Source organism: Vanessa cardui, chromosome 21, assembly GCF_905220365.1.
Source record: "Vanessa cardui chromosome 21, ilVanCard2.1, whole genome shotgun sequence".
NCBI lineage: Eukaryota > Metazoa > Arthropoda > Insecta > Lepidoptera > Nymphalidae > Vanessa > Vanessa cardui.
In genome coordinates, this window is record NC_061143.1 from 3246054 (window position 1) to 3261570 (window position 15517).

The window sequence follows — 15517 nt, forward strand, 5'->3', positions numbered from 1 at the left end:
TAACCACTGGGCCATCTCGACTCGGGTGTCCAGCTCTCCTCGGTAAGACGTAAATGCGTCTTGAGATGAAATTGTTAATGACTATGTATGTATACACGGTACTTATTACCAAAATAATATTTTTTACAAAATTTATCTGTCTGTCTGTCTGAATGTTTGTTTCGAATCTCTGGAAAGGCTGCACCGATTTTGACGAGACTTTCACTGGCAGATAAATGATATAGTAAGAAGTAAAGTTTGTTAATTCAAACGCGTACATTACACACAGTTTTAGAACAGCATTATTCCCCACAAGACACGTCTTTTAAACGTCAAAAAGTAATATGCGACATTGCCTACAATTAACATCTATTACATTTGAATGATACATGTAAAACACGTGTTACCGTGAGTCGAACAGGTGAGATGTTTTAGAATATCACGGAGAATATATCGCGATTTGGTATCTTATCTCTCCGTAATCTATATTATAGTAAAATGCGTTGGTGTCGAGTCATTTTCGTGTATTCTCTCAATGTGTAACGAGCGCTATGGAGTTCGTTAATATATTATTTATTTGTTTGTCAGTATCTAATTTAGTGAGTGCTCAGTTGTATGAACTGAATATTGTACACTATAATGATTTTCACGCAAGGTAATTTTTATGATAAGATTTTATTTGTGTCGAATTTAGTGCCAACGATTCTGCAAAAGAACGCGATATTATAAAATTAAAAAAAAAACAACAACCTTTTTTTATTAATTTAAATATGACCAAACTGGAAGTATAAAGATTATGTTTAAAGACAAATAAAAATTATCCAAGTAGATTCATAATAACGGAGTTCCCAGGTACGAAATATTAAAAACAGCTACATTTAATAAAATACTATATATTATACGAAAGAAATTTCATAGATATAATTTAATTAAATGTACATATGTTTTTATTTTATCTTAATCATTAATTATTATACTTTGACTGTCTTATCTTTCTTAGACATGGCGACTTATCTTATATTGTTTTACAATTAGCTGTATTTTTGATAATCAATGTAATGAAATATTTCATCAATAAAATCTACATGATATGGGCTACGATTATAGATATTAATAAAGGAAAGCGAATAGGGCAGGTCATGGAAAAAGTATTATATTTTAGAGGTGAATAATATTTGTGTTGAATTATAGACAATTTTTATAGGACAATACAAATTTCTAATGTTCGATTATACCGTGTATGTTTGCAAATATAGTCACATAAATTTCTTTTAAATGAATCAAATTCCCTTCTAACTAAACAGTCACTCTTCAAACTAACCTACAGATTATTTTAAGTCAATAATCACACAAAAAGAAACATTTTATATCATAAGAGAACCATGAAAAAAAATACAATCTTTTATCATAAGACCTGTCTGTAGTCGAGATTTCTCTCGAGATTTCTTCCTACTGATTTAAAAATGATATGACAATCGATCTACTGTTTGAAATGTGATAATAATAATACTTTTATATAGTAGTTACGCAGACGGCAATAGTGATGCTTTAACTTGCAAAGTTAGCACAAATGACCCAAACATTCTTACATTTTGTAAACATAAAGATTGTATGAAATATTCACAATTAAATACGCATTTTAAATGCTTAGACTTACACAGATAAGTCAGATGTTAGATCGTTTGATAAAAGTCCATTTGGTTACGTGCCAAATATTCGTCAAATATTCTACCACTAAAATAGGAATACTTTCCAGCTTAAGGCACTAAATTTACAGGTGATACAACATTTTATCTTGTGTTCACACCATACACCTTAAATGATGTATAATTTTTTGTTTTGTATTTTAATGTTTATTTTTAATTTCTTACTGCTGGTGCCATTCGAATGTCAGTCTGCCTTACAAGAAATGAGTTATTATAAGATATCCAAACAGTTTGCTAGCCTCCGTTTTTGTAAATTGTTTCGATGGGTTTCAGATTCGTGGAAACGAGTCTATCCGGTAACGTCTGCAATCCATCAGTAGCACCATGCATTGGTGGATTTGCAAGACTCACTACCCTCATCAGAGAGGCCCTGCAGAAGGAACCTGATTCCCTAGTGCTGAATGCTGGTGACAGCTTCCAGGGTACGATATGGTATAACTTATTGAGGTGGAACGTTACCCAAGATTTCATGAATATGGTGCACCATGACGCACATGTAAGTAGCAACAATAAATCCTTAAGAATTGTAAGAAAATCTATACCAGACACTATAGACTCTGTCTGTATGGAATCTACTGCTACATATGAGTGAATCTTTCGTTTAATAATGCTTTGTCTTCTTCATATTTGAGGTGAGAGAAAGAGACCAATATTAAAGCCACCGTCATTAGATATTAGATAGTAGTATTAAACCTAGTAAGTCGATTAATCAAAAACTACAATTATTCCTTTCACAATTCTCAGGTACTAGGAAATCATGAATTTGATAATGGTATTGAAGGTGTTGTACCATACCTCAAACATTTAAATTCTACAGTAGTAACAGCTAATATTATCGACGATGAAGAGCCGACTATCCAAGGATTATACCAACCAAGTATTATTGTAGAAAAGAAAGGACGTAAAATTGGTATTATAGGCGTCATCATAGCTACGACCAGTGTAAGTAATACTTACATTACTAAGAAACAATTGAAATAAATAAATATATGGACTTATGGAATAAATCAGGAGAACATGATGTAAAAGTAAAGTAAAGTAACAGCTTGTCAATTCCCCACTGCTAATAGCACAGTTGCACGGTGCTGCTAGCATATATATACAGTGGTGCTTGCCTGGGTTTGAACCCGCAGTTATCGGTTAAGATGCACTCGTTCTAACGACTGGGCCATCTCAGGTCTATACTATTATCACGATGATATTTAAATATATAAAACCGTTAGTATATATGCGTATCACGTGACATTTTCATCATTTACACTAATTGTGGCCACATATTGTTTTTACAAATAGGAAATCTGACGTAGAAGAGTTAACCAGTAACTCGTAAGTAGACTGATACAGTAGATTAATATTACTGTTCTTTTTTGAAGAAAGCCAAAAACAATCGTATTCTTAAGACCTTTTTATCGTAAATAAATATTTCAGGAATTAGCGTCAGCCGGGAGGTTGGTTTTTACGGATGAAGTCGAAGCAGTCAGGAGAGAGGCAGAGAAGCTAAATGCACAGGGTGTGGACATTATCGTTGTCTTATCCCACTGTGGGCTTGATATTGACAGGTAGATTAAACAAACACATCATTTAATAACAAATCTTTATGTACAGTCGGGGTAAGAAAAGTTTCGTCACCTTAAGATCTATTTTCGTGTGGTCAGTATGAGCGATAATCTGCTTTACCGATTGAAAAAATATGACACTAACGGACACATTTTGACAATTCAGTAGGAGATATCATATCTAATTTGAATTTGTAATCATTAATTACGACATTATAAAGGTTTTATGTTGATACAAAACAAGACGTAGTCCAAATATGTGACACTATTTTAAACCAAGTTATCATACTATGTAAGTTTAATTTTATATGCAGTTGTTTAGTGCTTTAGTTTCAAAAGGTACTAAGAGTTACTCTGCCTGTACATTCAAATTTGATCCCTGAAGATATAATTATTTAGACGAATACTCATTTATTGTTTACAGAGAAATAGCGATGCGTGCCGGTCCACATATAGATATTATCGTTGGAGGTCATAGTCACACGTTACTAAGTAACTCTGATCCTCCAGAGGGCTCAGAGTTTCCAAGACAAGGCCCTTATCCAGTTATAGTAGAACAAGAGACAAGAACTGTAAGGTCATACATTATACAATACTAATATAGAATCTTCGTATTTGAGTGCAAAATCAATTGATCCTTTTTTTAATTAGATTGTAACCTAGCTGAGGAAAACCTAACGTTGATCTGAGACTTGAATTTACTGATATATATTATATTGTATCTCTGTCAGACAAGTTGCATGGTGATATTTAATTCAAGATGCAATGAAGGATTATTGTAGAGTTTAAAATCTTACTGTTCTCAGATTATAATTAAATAAGTATAATTAAAGACAGATTCGGTGATTTTATGAATACGTACATACGTTTTCAGGATTTTCTAACTGCTATACTCCATATACTATACTCGAAAATATTTTTAATTATTTATAATTTGTAAACTACATATTACTGGAATGAAACTTTTATTGGCATTTGTTTAACGGTTTGTGTATTTCAAAGGTACTTATCGTCCAAGCTGCTGCTCACACGGCATTCTTAGGAGAAATTAAACTTTATTTCAATGAACAAGGTGATTTAATGAGTTGGACCGGTAATCCTCACTTCGTTGGAAATGATGTTGTTCAAGGTAATTTAGCAAATAGTTTATATTAACTATCAAATGGAAATATTGTAAGGTGCTGAGAAGCTCCAATGATTATAACGAGAACGAATATAATTTATTAATGTTTAATTCAGCGTTATAAGAAATCTATGTAAGGGATACATGCATCAAATGAAATATTAAAGTAAAAGTAAAGTAACAGCCTGTTAATTACCCACTGCTGGGCTAAGGCCTCCTCTCTCATTAAGAAGAGGGTTTGGAGCATATTCCACCACACTGTTCCAATGCGGGTTGGTGCAATACACGTGTGGCAGAATTTCGATGAAATTAGACACATGCAGGTTTCCTCACGATGTTTTCCTTCACCACCGAGCACGATATGAATTATAAACACAAATTAAGCACATATATACATATAGTGGTGTTTGCCTGGGTTTGAACCCGAAATCATCGACTAAGATGCACGCAATCTAACCACTGGGCCATCTCGGCTCTCATCATGAAATATTGCTGCAAATAGAAACATAGAAACATAAACTGGCATTGGTAGAACGTGTAAAAATAGGCCCAAGAGGATAGACCTGTAAATTTATAATCTGATTTTAACAGATTCAGACCTTTTTATGTCGATATTACTTCACAGTGCGAAAAAAAATACCTATATTGTAATATTTATTTATCATAGATACACTATTATCCACTAAATTTAAAATGAGTCTCTCTTTTCCAGCACCAGATGTTCTGCAAAAGATAAATGAGTACTTGCCAATTATAAATGACAGAGCCAATGAACTAGTTGGTGTATCAAAAGTTCACTTATCATCGGACTGCTCTTGCGATGAATGTAACCTTGGAAGTTTTATTTGCGACGCTTTTCTTGATGCTGTGAGTATAAATACATAGTGCTTATTATTATTACAAAAAGCAGGTGACACATGTGTATCTATTTTCCTAATGAAGGTATGATAAGATTATGAAGAATCCTTTTGCATTTGATTACACCTACAATATAGTGCTATTTCATTGGTATTAGATATTTTTAGTTTTATTAGATCATCCATTTGAGCTATCAGTAAAATACGCCTAGCTATACAAGGATTACGGTCAAAATGACTCGAGTTATCTCAATAGCTCGAATACATTATCAAATATTAATCAAAGATTGAATATTTAAATTAAGGTTAACACATCTCCGAATTTGCATGTGCTTGATTTGTATTAATAATTTATGTAAGCGGTGTAGTAAAACGTCGAGGGGAAAACTGCATGTGTCAATAAAAATCTGTCACATAATATGTACTCATAATTTTGGACAGTGTGTTAATAAGCTGCAAATCTTCAGATTGAGTGGAAGACTTCAACCAGCAATTGGATTAAAAAACTTTTTACTGCTACACTTTTCTTTTATAAGGAATACACACATTTCAATTAAATTGTGCTAATTTTATTTTTTCCAATTTCCAAACACTGAAAGGCTTATGTATGAACGTTTATTTTTGTAAGATAATTTTAAGGCTTCTTCTATTTTTTTCTTTTGTCCATCAGGCTATTGATAGAGCTGAAGGTGATAAATGGAACTACGCTCATTTTTGCGTTATAAATACGGGAGGCATCAGAACTGATATTCAGCCAGGAAGTAATTATGTTTCTTTTTTATTACCGCTTTCTTTACTTAAAGAGAAATGTAAATTTTTATACTTATTTGTAAATGTTTATGGCGTCATCATTTTTCCTTTTGGTGTCGTTATTCTTAATTTATAATCTCGTTATAATTTCTTTCTTCACAAAAATATCATTCTTGTTTAAATAAATGGAATGCAATGACGATAATATTTTATATTATACTAGCTACGCGACGACTACGACTATAGGACTTTTTATACAAATTTTCAAACGCCGTTTTACCTCCTTAGAGGTGAAGTTACAAAACATCCTTTCTTAGCGCATATCTACACCCTATAAAGTATCTACGTGCCAAATTTCAAGTTTGTAGTTGTTACAGTTTTAAGATTTCGTAATGAATCAGTGTGTGGTACTTCGCTTTTATATTTATGAAATAAGTGGGCTAATAGGAGTCTATACAGTTTTGTCATTCACTAGCTTACGTATTCCTTAGAAAGTTTATGTGAACTATTCATACTTACCACCCGCATCACTTAGCACTGTTATATTACAGTATGTGTATCATATTTTCCAACATAAATAAACACTTACATAAGTATCTGTTCGTCGACGGCTATTTTCACATGGACCTCTTTCATATTTCCTTAATTAATTATAGGTTTGCTTTAATTATTTACCTTATACGAGAATTAATAATATATGTCCAAAATGTTTAATCAAAATCAAAATCAAAATCAAAATAAACTTTATTCAAGTAGGCTTTTATAAGCACTTTTGAATCGTCATTTTACAATTAAGTGAAGCTACCACCGGTTCGGAAAGTAGATTCTACCGAGAAGAACCGGCAAGAAACTCAGTAGTTACTCTTTTTTAACATTTAAAAAATACAGCGTCATGTTAATTAAATACAATTATTTCAATTAATGTATCCTGCTTGGAAGTCAACAGGTATTATAATAACAAATATATAACAAATATATATAATAACTGAGTAATCCCAATGGAAAGATCATTTCAAAATCCAAGGTCTCTGTTCCAGACGTAACGTTCGAGCACTTACTGCTATCGACACCTTTTGAGAACAGAGTTGAAGTTTTCGACTTGAGAGGTCAACATGTCTTAGAAATGCTGGAGTACGCTGTGGCGAACGACCCTTGGCCTGGCGCAAGAATGGTCCAAGTTTCTGGTAATGTATTTATTTATTTTCGAGATGGCCCAGTGGTTAGAACGCGTGCATTTTAAGAGACAATTGCGGGCTAAAACCCAGGCAAGCGCCACTGCATACTTATGTGCCTAATTTGTATTTACAATTCATCTCGAACTCGACGGTGAAGGAAAATATCGTGAGGAAACCTACACGTGTCTAATTACATAGAAATTCTACCACATGGGTATTCCACAAACCCGCATTTGAACAGCATGGTAGAATATGTTCCAAACCTTCTCCTCGAAGGAAGAAGAGGTCTTAGCCCAGCAGTGGGAAATTAACAGGCTGTTGTTGATTCATTAACTTCTAATTCTAACAAAATGTTTAATGATTATCTTCAAAATGCCATTAACAGCTATTCATACTATGTCATAATTGGGAAACTATGTTAAATTTGGCATAATTGGTTTAAATAACAAAAGAAAGAAAGGTTGTACATTTCATTTTGCCTGTGTTTGTACTACGCTTGTAACCAAACTGTTTCTGGACACAGGTTTACGAGCAGTTTTCGATGGTGCTCTTCCAATCAATAGTCGGGTTATGAATGCAACTGTTCGTTGCATCGAATGTAGGATACCACGCTACGAGCCTTTAGATCTGAACAAAATGTACAAAATGGTATCTCAAAGCTTCCTTGGGGGCGGTGGTGACGGATTTTCAGTGAGTTTTTATATTATTAAATGAACGTAATTTATTGGTTAGAATAATACGAGAAAAATAACAGCTTAATCCGATGGAAAGGCTTATCGCAAGACCGCAAGGGTAGGTATCATCTACTCAGCCATAAATCTATATTAATATTATAAATGTGAAAGTAACTCTGTCTGTTTGTCTGTCTGTCGGTCTTTCACGACCGAACTGCTGAACCGAATTTGATGAAATTTGGTATAAAGCAAACATGAACTCCAAAAAAAAGACATACTTTTTTTTGCAAACAAACAGCCTAAAACGAGAGTGGAACTGCGGGCGACTACTAGTAGACTACATGTTTTATTTAAAAAAGCCCTTTTAGTTTATAGGCTGTTATGGTTCACTTGAAATTGTTGATCTCAACAATAAACCTGTTATAAGATTTAACCTGTGATAAGATTTAACCTTTTCATTTTCTCGTTTTGTTTGGTTGGTTTTATCCAAGATATTTAGTAAATCAAATAGTAATTTTCTAGTAGTTTTATAGGGAACAAGGTTTGAAGCTTATTCCATTGAATGATCCAAAGTGAGTTAACAACCTATCGGTCAGTGGAATAGTCAGTCATTCATATTATAAACACACTATTTCATATCTGTTTCATCATTTCGTTATCAGACAACCTTTTCACCATGAGACTCTTCTGCAGTCTTCACTCACAGTGTATTATTGAAATTTCATTTATACACGAAGCCTTTTTTCAATTCTTTCAACGTCCTTGAGATCAAGACTTCATGAGTTAGTAAAATAAAAATTACTGTTTATATATTTGTCTGCTATACCTGCCTAAACTGTTGATCTGAATTTGGTTAAAATTTGATTCATTTTGAAAAAAATGATCCCAAGAAAAAAACATTTTATGTAGTTTGTTATTTATGTATTATTTCGCCTAGGCACCTTTTTCCTAGACCTAGGCGGATTAATAAAGGTTGATCAGTTATCTATATTATGTCTTGTTACAAATAAATGCTGGATATTATACAATTAAAGAGATTATATTGGCTGAGAATAATATTTTGATTGAAGTATTCCCCTGAGTGAATGGCTGGATGGTGAGTGAAGAATGGCTAACCATTAGCATAATATTGTTTTCATAATTTAACCGATATTGCTTCCACCGTACTAACTAGGAATAGTTTTAATGGAAACTCTATGAACTTAATGGTTTTAAAATGAGTAGTAATGTGATTATAAAAGTTCGCAGAGGTTGGATTTCTATTCTTTTAATATTCGATTCATAATTTGTCTAGTGGCTTGTTAGTGTGATCTTGAACCCTAACTTCAAATCCAGGTGAGGCCAAAATAATCGTTTATTTATATCGAGTTTTTGTTACAAACTTTGACGTAACCCGCAGCTTATAACTTTTGTATCGTCGTTTTATAGAACTATAACAAGTTAATCTACCAACGGTTCGGAATGTAGATTCTATTGAGAAAATAACTCTTCTCCAACATTTAAAATACAAAGTTATGCTAATTAAATACAATTAATATATATTATAGCTGAAAGTCCTGAAGTTATTGAATCAAATTAGAGTGTAAGATATACGCTTGATATTTTTAAATATTTAAGAGTTATTTGAATTTTATAAAGCAATCATCAATCAAATCGAGTACCTATACAGACATCAATGTTAGTAGTATTGTTGAGTTGTCGTTAGAAGGGTGAGTGAGCCAATGTACACAGACACAATATAGCGCATTAATTTCCAAGATTTGTCGCACATCGGCAAAATCATTAAACCTTCATATTTCTTAAAGTACCAATGATTAAGTGGTGTGACGACTTTCTTTCTTACCTATATCATAAAATAACAGCAATATAAAGCTGCTTAGGGTTTCAAATGTGTATCTTTCAGACTTCACCGTCACTGCTAGTAACAGTAACAGCCTGTAAATTTCCCACTGCTCGGCTAAGGCTTCCCCTCCCATTAAGGAGAAGAAGTCTAAGATTTGGAACATTGAGTTTTTTTTTACTTTGGAACATATTTCACCACGCTGTTCCAATGCAAGTTGGTGGAATGCACATGTGGCAGAATTTCGATGAAATTAGACACATGCAAGTTTACTCTCGATGTTTTCATTCACCGCCGAGCACGAAATGAATTATAAATACAAATTACGCACATATATATAGTGGTGCTTGTTTAAGATGCACGAATTTTAACCACTGAGCCATCTCAGCTTATACGTACATAAACTACATGAACTCTCTACGTATATCCTCCTCAAGTTTGTGTAGTGGTCATCTAAGACTTACTCTTCATGTAGTTTATTACTATCTTCAAAGCATCAGAAAGATCTGAATGTAATTGTAGGCAAATGTTTTGGTTAACGATTGTTGTTTAAATATCTTGTGTTACAGTTTTGTATAAAATTTAACAAGTATTATACATATATTCCAGAATAAAACCGAACGACCGTAACGTTTCACGATCCAACATTTGTTTCACGGTACATAAATATTTCTGACTATCTGTTCATATATAAAAAACTTCAAATATGTTTTCGTTTATTATGAAAATTAAATATAAAACTGTACCTTTAAAGACCAAACTTAATTAGACATGGTATTCAATTCAATTTACTAACGTGATGAAACGCGTTATCGTAACGTTTTGAACGCGGGATTAAGAACAGTTGTTATAAGAAAAGTTTTTAAAGAAAAGCGTAGATAGGCATTTTATAATAAATTTTTGACGATAAATACCAATATTTTGATAAGAAACTATCTCAGCTAGTACAATTCTAGGAGAATACTTGATAAAAATTATAATGACTATTTAATTACTACAAATATTTAAGACGGGATATTTACCATGTTTTGTTACAAATGTCTTGTTAACGATACGTCATCGTGAACAAGACATTCACAGATTTATTATCAATATTATCAATTAATAGATTAACAGACTAAATATCGAGCTCCATCAAATATCCCGTTTTAAATACTTTTAGAAATAAAAATAATCATGTTAATTTAAAAAAAGCTATTTAATTTTTTTTATCGTCATCTAAATGGAATCAAAAACAAAAGACAATCAAGAAAAACGTTTGCCATACTTTGAATGCCATAATTAATCTATGAACCTTGCAAGTTCCCGAAAAATCTGATACTTTACAAAATTCGGCCCAATGGAATATACTGTCGGTATATCATCCCATAGCGCTCCGCCTAGTAATTATATAAAACTAATGATAAGCAACTATTTGTTCGATAACTATATCCCTGAAGAGTAAAATACCAAAATATATAATAATTGCATTAATTCCAGGTCTACGTGTTGTATTTGACAATTCCCGACCATTAGGCAATCGTGTAACTAGTGTATCTATTCGCTGTATTGAGTGTGATGTTCCCCGATACTTACCATTGGTACAGGATCGGTATTACAAAGTTGTGTCGCAAGATTTCATAGGAAATGGTGGAGGTGGATATACTGTAAGTGAAGATTACAATATGAAAGCACTATTTGACGTGTCTACTTCATATTATGATACTATTTGTACTAACAAAAAAACGTATTTCAAAGTTGTTCCAAATTTAAATAAGAATATGATATCACAACTTCAAGAATACTTCTAAACAAAAAAAAAAATGTCCCAAGTCAGTTTGTAAATGTTGGAGTTCCAAACTCCAGATAAGGTCTTCAATATATTTAAGTAAACCTTCGAACTCTACTGGTCTATTCAAGTTTTTATTTAAAATTATGTTTATCGTCTTCAAATTTACATCAAATTCATCATACTCCTCGAATTTTTCAAATCAAAGTACAATAAATATCTTACTAAATTATCATTATCATTCTATAACTTCCACAGTTACAACGATTCAAAATCGGAACATAATATATTAACTAAACTTAAGTAAATGCCTCATCCATTAGGTTCAAAAATAAGGACTACTGTGGACATTTACTATCAAATATTACGTTAAGCCGTTCTATGTTAGTGGGTATTCGGATTTAATGAACCGAAATACGAATATAGAGGCAATTCATGATCGTAACGGATATACGAATTTGGATACAATTTGAGCTTGTAAAGTGCATTAAATCTTGAATTATGTATTTGTGCTGTATGATTGGCATTCGGTCCAATGCAGAAGATGCACATTAAAGAGTTATCTACGATTATTAGCGTTTATTTGGTAGCCTATGTGCAAATACTGCCCAGTCATCAAAATCCAACAGCCAAATAAAATTACATCATACATTAAACAGCTAGCTAAGCTATTTTGGTGCGGATAAAGTTACAGGGGTTTGACTTCCCCTTTGTTTCAATGATAAAAAATATTAGGTCGGGCCAATAATTTTTTTTCTTGGTAAGGCTTTGTGCAAGCTCGCCTGGGTAGGGACCACCCACTCATCAGATATTCTACCGCTAAACAACAGTACTCAGTATTATTGTGTTCCGGTTTGAAGGGTGAGTGAGCCAGTGTAACTACATCACAAGGGACATGGCCTCTTAGTTCTCAAGGTTGGTGGCGCATTGACGATGTAAGTAATAGTTAATATTTCTTACAGCGTCATTGTCTATGGGTGATGGTGACCACTTACAATCAGGTGGCCCATACGCTCGTCCGCCAAGCTATTCCATAAAAAATATTAGGTTTTTCCGTCATTTCTATGAGACTGACGAAATAGTAAGGACAGCTATGTTTGCCCAAACATTGGTGTTATATGTACATATCCTTGGTAGTTAGCTGATCTTCCTTGAAATTGGCTGCCTTAAACGAAATCGGTCAAGACATAGTCATCAAAATTTGGCTTAGCTATTTAAATATCTAAATATTTTTAATGTAAGCGTAGTTGCTTGAGCAACTTTAATATTTTCTTATCAAACAGTGAGCAATCTGATCTTTAATATGACTGTTGGGTTAATCATTGCATCTTTGAGCTGTTATTTTTCTTAATGAAATAGATACTGTGATTATGTTAGATACTGAACAAATTATGGTTGCTTGAAGAAATTAATTTATTTCAGATGATTTCAAATAATCGTCAGAACGTTGAAGTGATTGGCGTCGATTATGACGTAGTGATGCAGTACATGAGACGACAAGCACCAGTTATTAAGGATCTGGATGGACGTGTTCAAATATCAAACCCTTGTATACGTAATTAGGGTCGATGAAGTAGAAAACTAATTAATGTAAGATTTATCAACACTCAAGATTGCTCGACAGTGCTATTTGTATATGGACTTACTTCTTAAAGGCTGTGACAAAAAAAAAACTCGTATCTCATCGCAGAACACGATGGTCAAACGTCAGAATATTACATATGACATTTAATATAACAATTGTATAGGAATCACCTTCAAAATGGGGTATCACTGTAAATCGGTTGTTAAAATGAAAGGAGTGAAATACGACTACTACTGCTTATCTCACATTCGAGATTTTGGAAATCGATTTTGATACATCCACATACAGTTATAATATCATATGCAAATCTGTTAAATGAGAATTTGCGATCGTGTTCTATGTTGAGTTTCGATTGTATTCTTATAGAATAGATCTACCTAAATGAAATGTTGGTGTGATCTGATATACTGTACAGTCAGAGTAAGAAAACCTTCGTCAGTTTTCAAATCCATTTCTTTATCACGTTTTAAACTCTAAGTACCTTTTGAATTTAAATATCAAATCATTGCAACGAAATATGTCATTCTCGGTAAAGCAGGTTATCGCTTAAGGTGACGAACCTTTTCTTACCCCGACAGTACATATATATTGTTAAGAAAATAAACGTTAGTTGTTCACTAACTCAATATTGATCAATTGTGCTATTCTGTGAGAAATCACTTCGTATCTCACTTGATGGCATGTTGACAACTGACAGTGACATGTAACATGTATGTCGCTTAAGATATTCTGATATTTTGAGATTGTGTTTTGTTTCCAGTTTTATGTTTCTTCTTACAGTGTATTTCTAAAGAGACGTAAATACCATCAAAACTGAACAATAATTATAATTATTGTAATAATATGCAAATAAATAATTTAAGAATAACCTAGTACTTTATTTCCAATCCTTATTCTTTTAAAAAAAAAAGTAAAGTAAAGTAACAGCCTGTAAATTTCTCACTGCTGGGCCAATGGTCTCCTCTCCCATTAAGAAGAGGGCTTGAAACACTTTCTACCTCGCTGTTCCAATGCGGGATGGTGGAATGCACATGTGGCACATTTCAATCAAATTACACATGCAGCTTTCCTCACGATGTTTTCGTTGACCGCCGAGCACGAGATGTATTATAAACACAAATTGAGCACATATATATAGTGGTGCTTGGCTGGGTTTGAACCCGAAATCATCGGTTAAGATGCACGCGTTCCAGCAACTGGGCCATCTCGGTTCATTATTCTTTTATTCAGATCCAATATAACTCTCAGATAGCTTATGAAGATATCAAGAAAATATCTATATAAATTAATATATGTTACTCAAAACCAATTAATTAGATATTAGATAGCATATAATACATTATATACTATCGTTATATAAGACGCATTCGATTGGAAGGCTACATATGAACCATCAAGAACGTACCTCATCTGTCAATGATTGATTTATGACGTCACTACGTTATGTATCTGTCTTTATATATGCTTCTGTTTTCTATACTTTCTTTAATATTATTATTTACTATTGTTAATAATACGCTAAAGTAACTTTGTCTGTTACAGTAAATTTTTGATTAAATTTGTATTGTAAAGTTTTTTTTTTCATTTCTTAATTTTTGAAGATAATAATGTGTACATAGGAACTTTATTCACATAAAAATTAATATTATATGCTTAAATATACACAAATATGAACTAAAACAAGCTACAACCAAGCTATAGTTACTAAATTAAATAGTCATTGTCAATCAATAGATAAATCATTTTTTTTTTATTTATGTATATATTTTATACGCCGAGAGTCCGTGATTACCACATATTATTATGGCTAATTTATAAAACGCTGCCTACCCCAATTAAATAGGACATGGTCTATCTAATTATGTCTTATTAGTTTTATATAATGTTGTATTTTGTACAATATCATTATATAGTATAAAATTTCCGCTTTCTGTCCCTATTTAGCTTAAATATTTAAAATTACTCAACGGATTCCGATACGGTTTTTTTAATAGATATATTAATTCAAGAGGAAGGTTTGTAAGTATAATACATGTACAATTTAGAAGAGAAACAATAATTTTAGAGATTTGTAATGTGGTGTAAATACACTACATAATATCTATCTCTCAGTATTGCACCCGTCCGAAGTCGGGGCGGGTCGCTAGTATAATATATATAATATTACATATTGTATGTACGTTTGAATTCGCTAATACATACATTCGAAAGTGAGTTCATAATGACCGTTCGTCTGGAACGAATCGAATGCAAGCCCGCGAGCTTATTTCAGCTCAATAACAAAGTTTAAATCTACATTGGAAGCGAATGAAAACGTGCATTCAATATTAATTACACTTTGCTAGTTTAAATAATACAAATACTGCACATTAAAATTATTGAAAATATGATGTACAGTTAAATACCATAAAATATAAATTTAACTTTTAAAGTTTCATTTTTATTTAAATACTCTTCTCCTGCTTGATCTTTAGGCTTTGCGTAGAGATGTTAGAGCACTCCAT

General features: G+C 32.5%; 1 protein-coding gene across 1 annotated transcript; it reads left to right on the plus strand.

Moving 5' to 3' along the window:
- The first annotated feature begins 492 nt into the window (after positions 1 to 492).
- LOC124538953 (apyrase-like) lies at positions 493 to 13881 on the plus strand. Its single transcript, XM_047116236.1, has 11 exons — positions 493 to 634; positions 1959 to 2181; positions 2430 to 2627; positions 3114 to 3244; positions 3666 to 3813; positions 4244 to 4370; positions 5077 to 5231; positions 5892 to 5982; positions 7009 to 7155; positions 7670 to 7836; positions 12851 to 13881. The coding sequence occupies exons 1-11, from the start codon at positions 531 to 533 to the stop codon at positions 12989 to 12991; spliced, it is 1632 nt and encodes a 543-aa protein (XP_046972192.1). The 5' UTR covers positions 493 to 530; the 3' UTR covers positions 12992 to 13881.
- The last annotated feature ends 1636 nt before the right edge of the window (positions 13882 to 15517 follow it).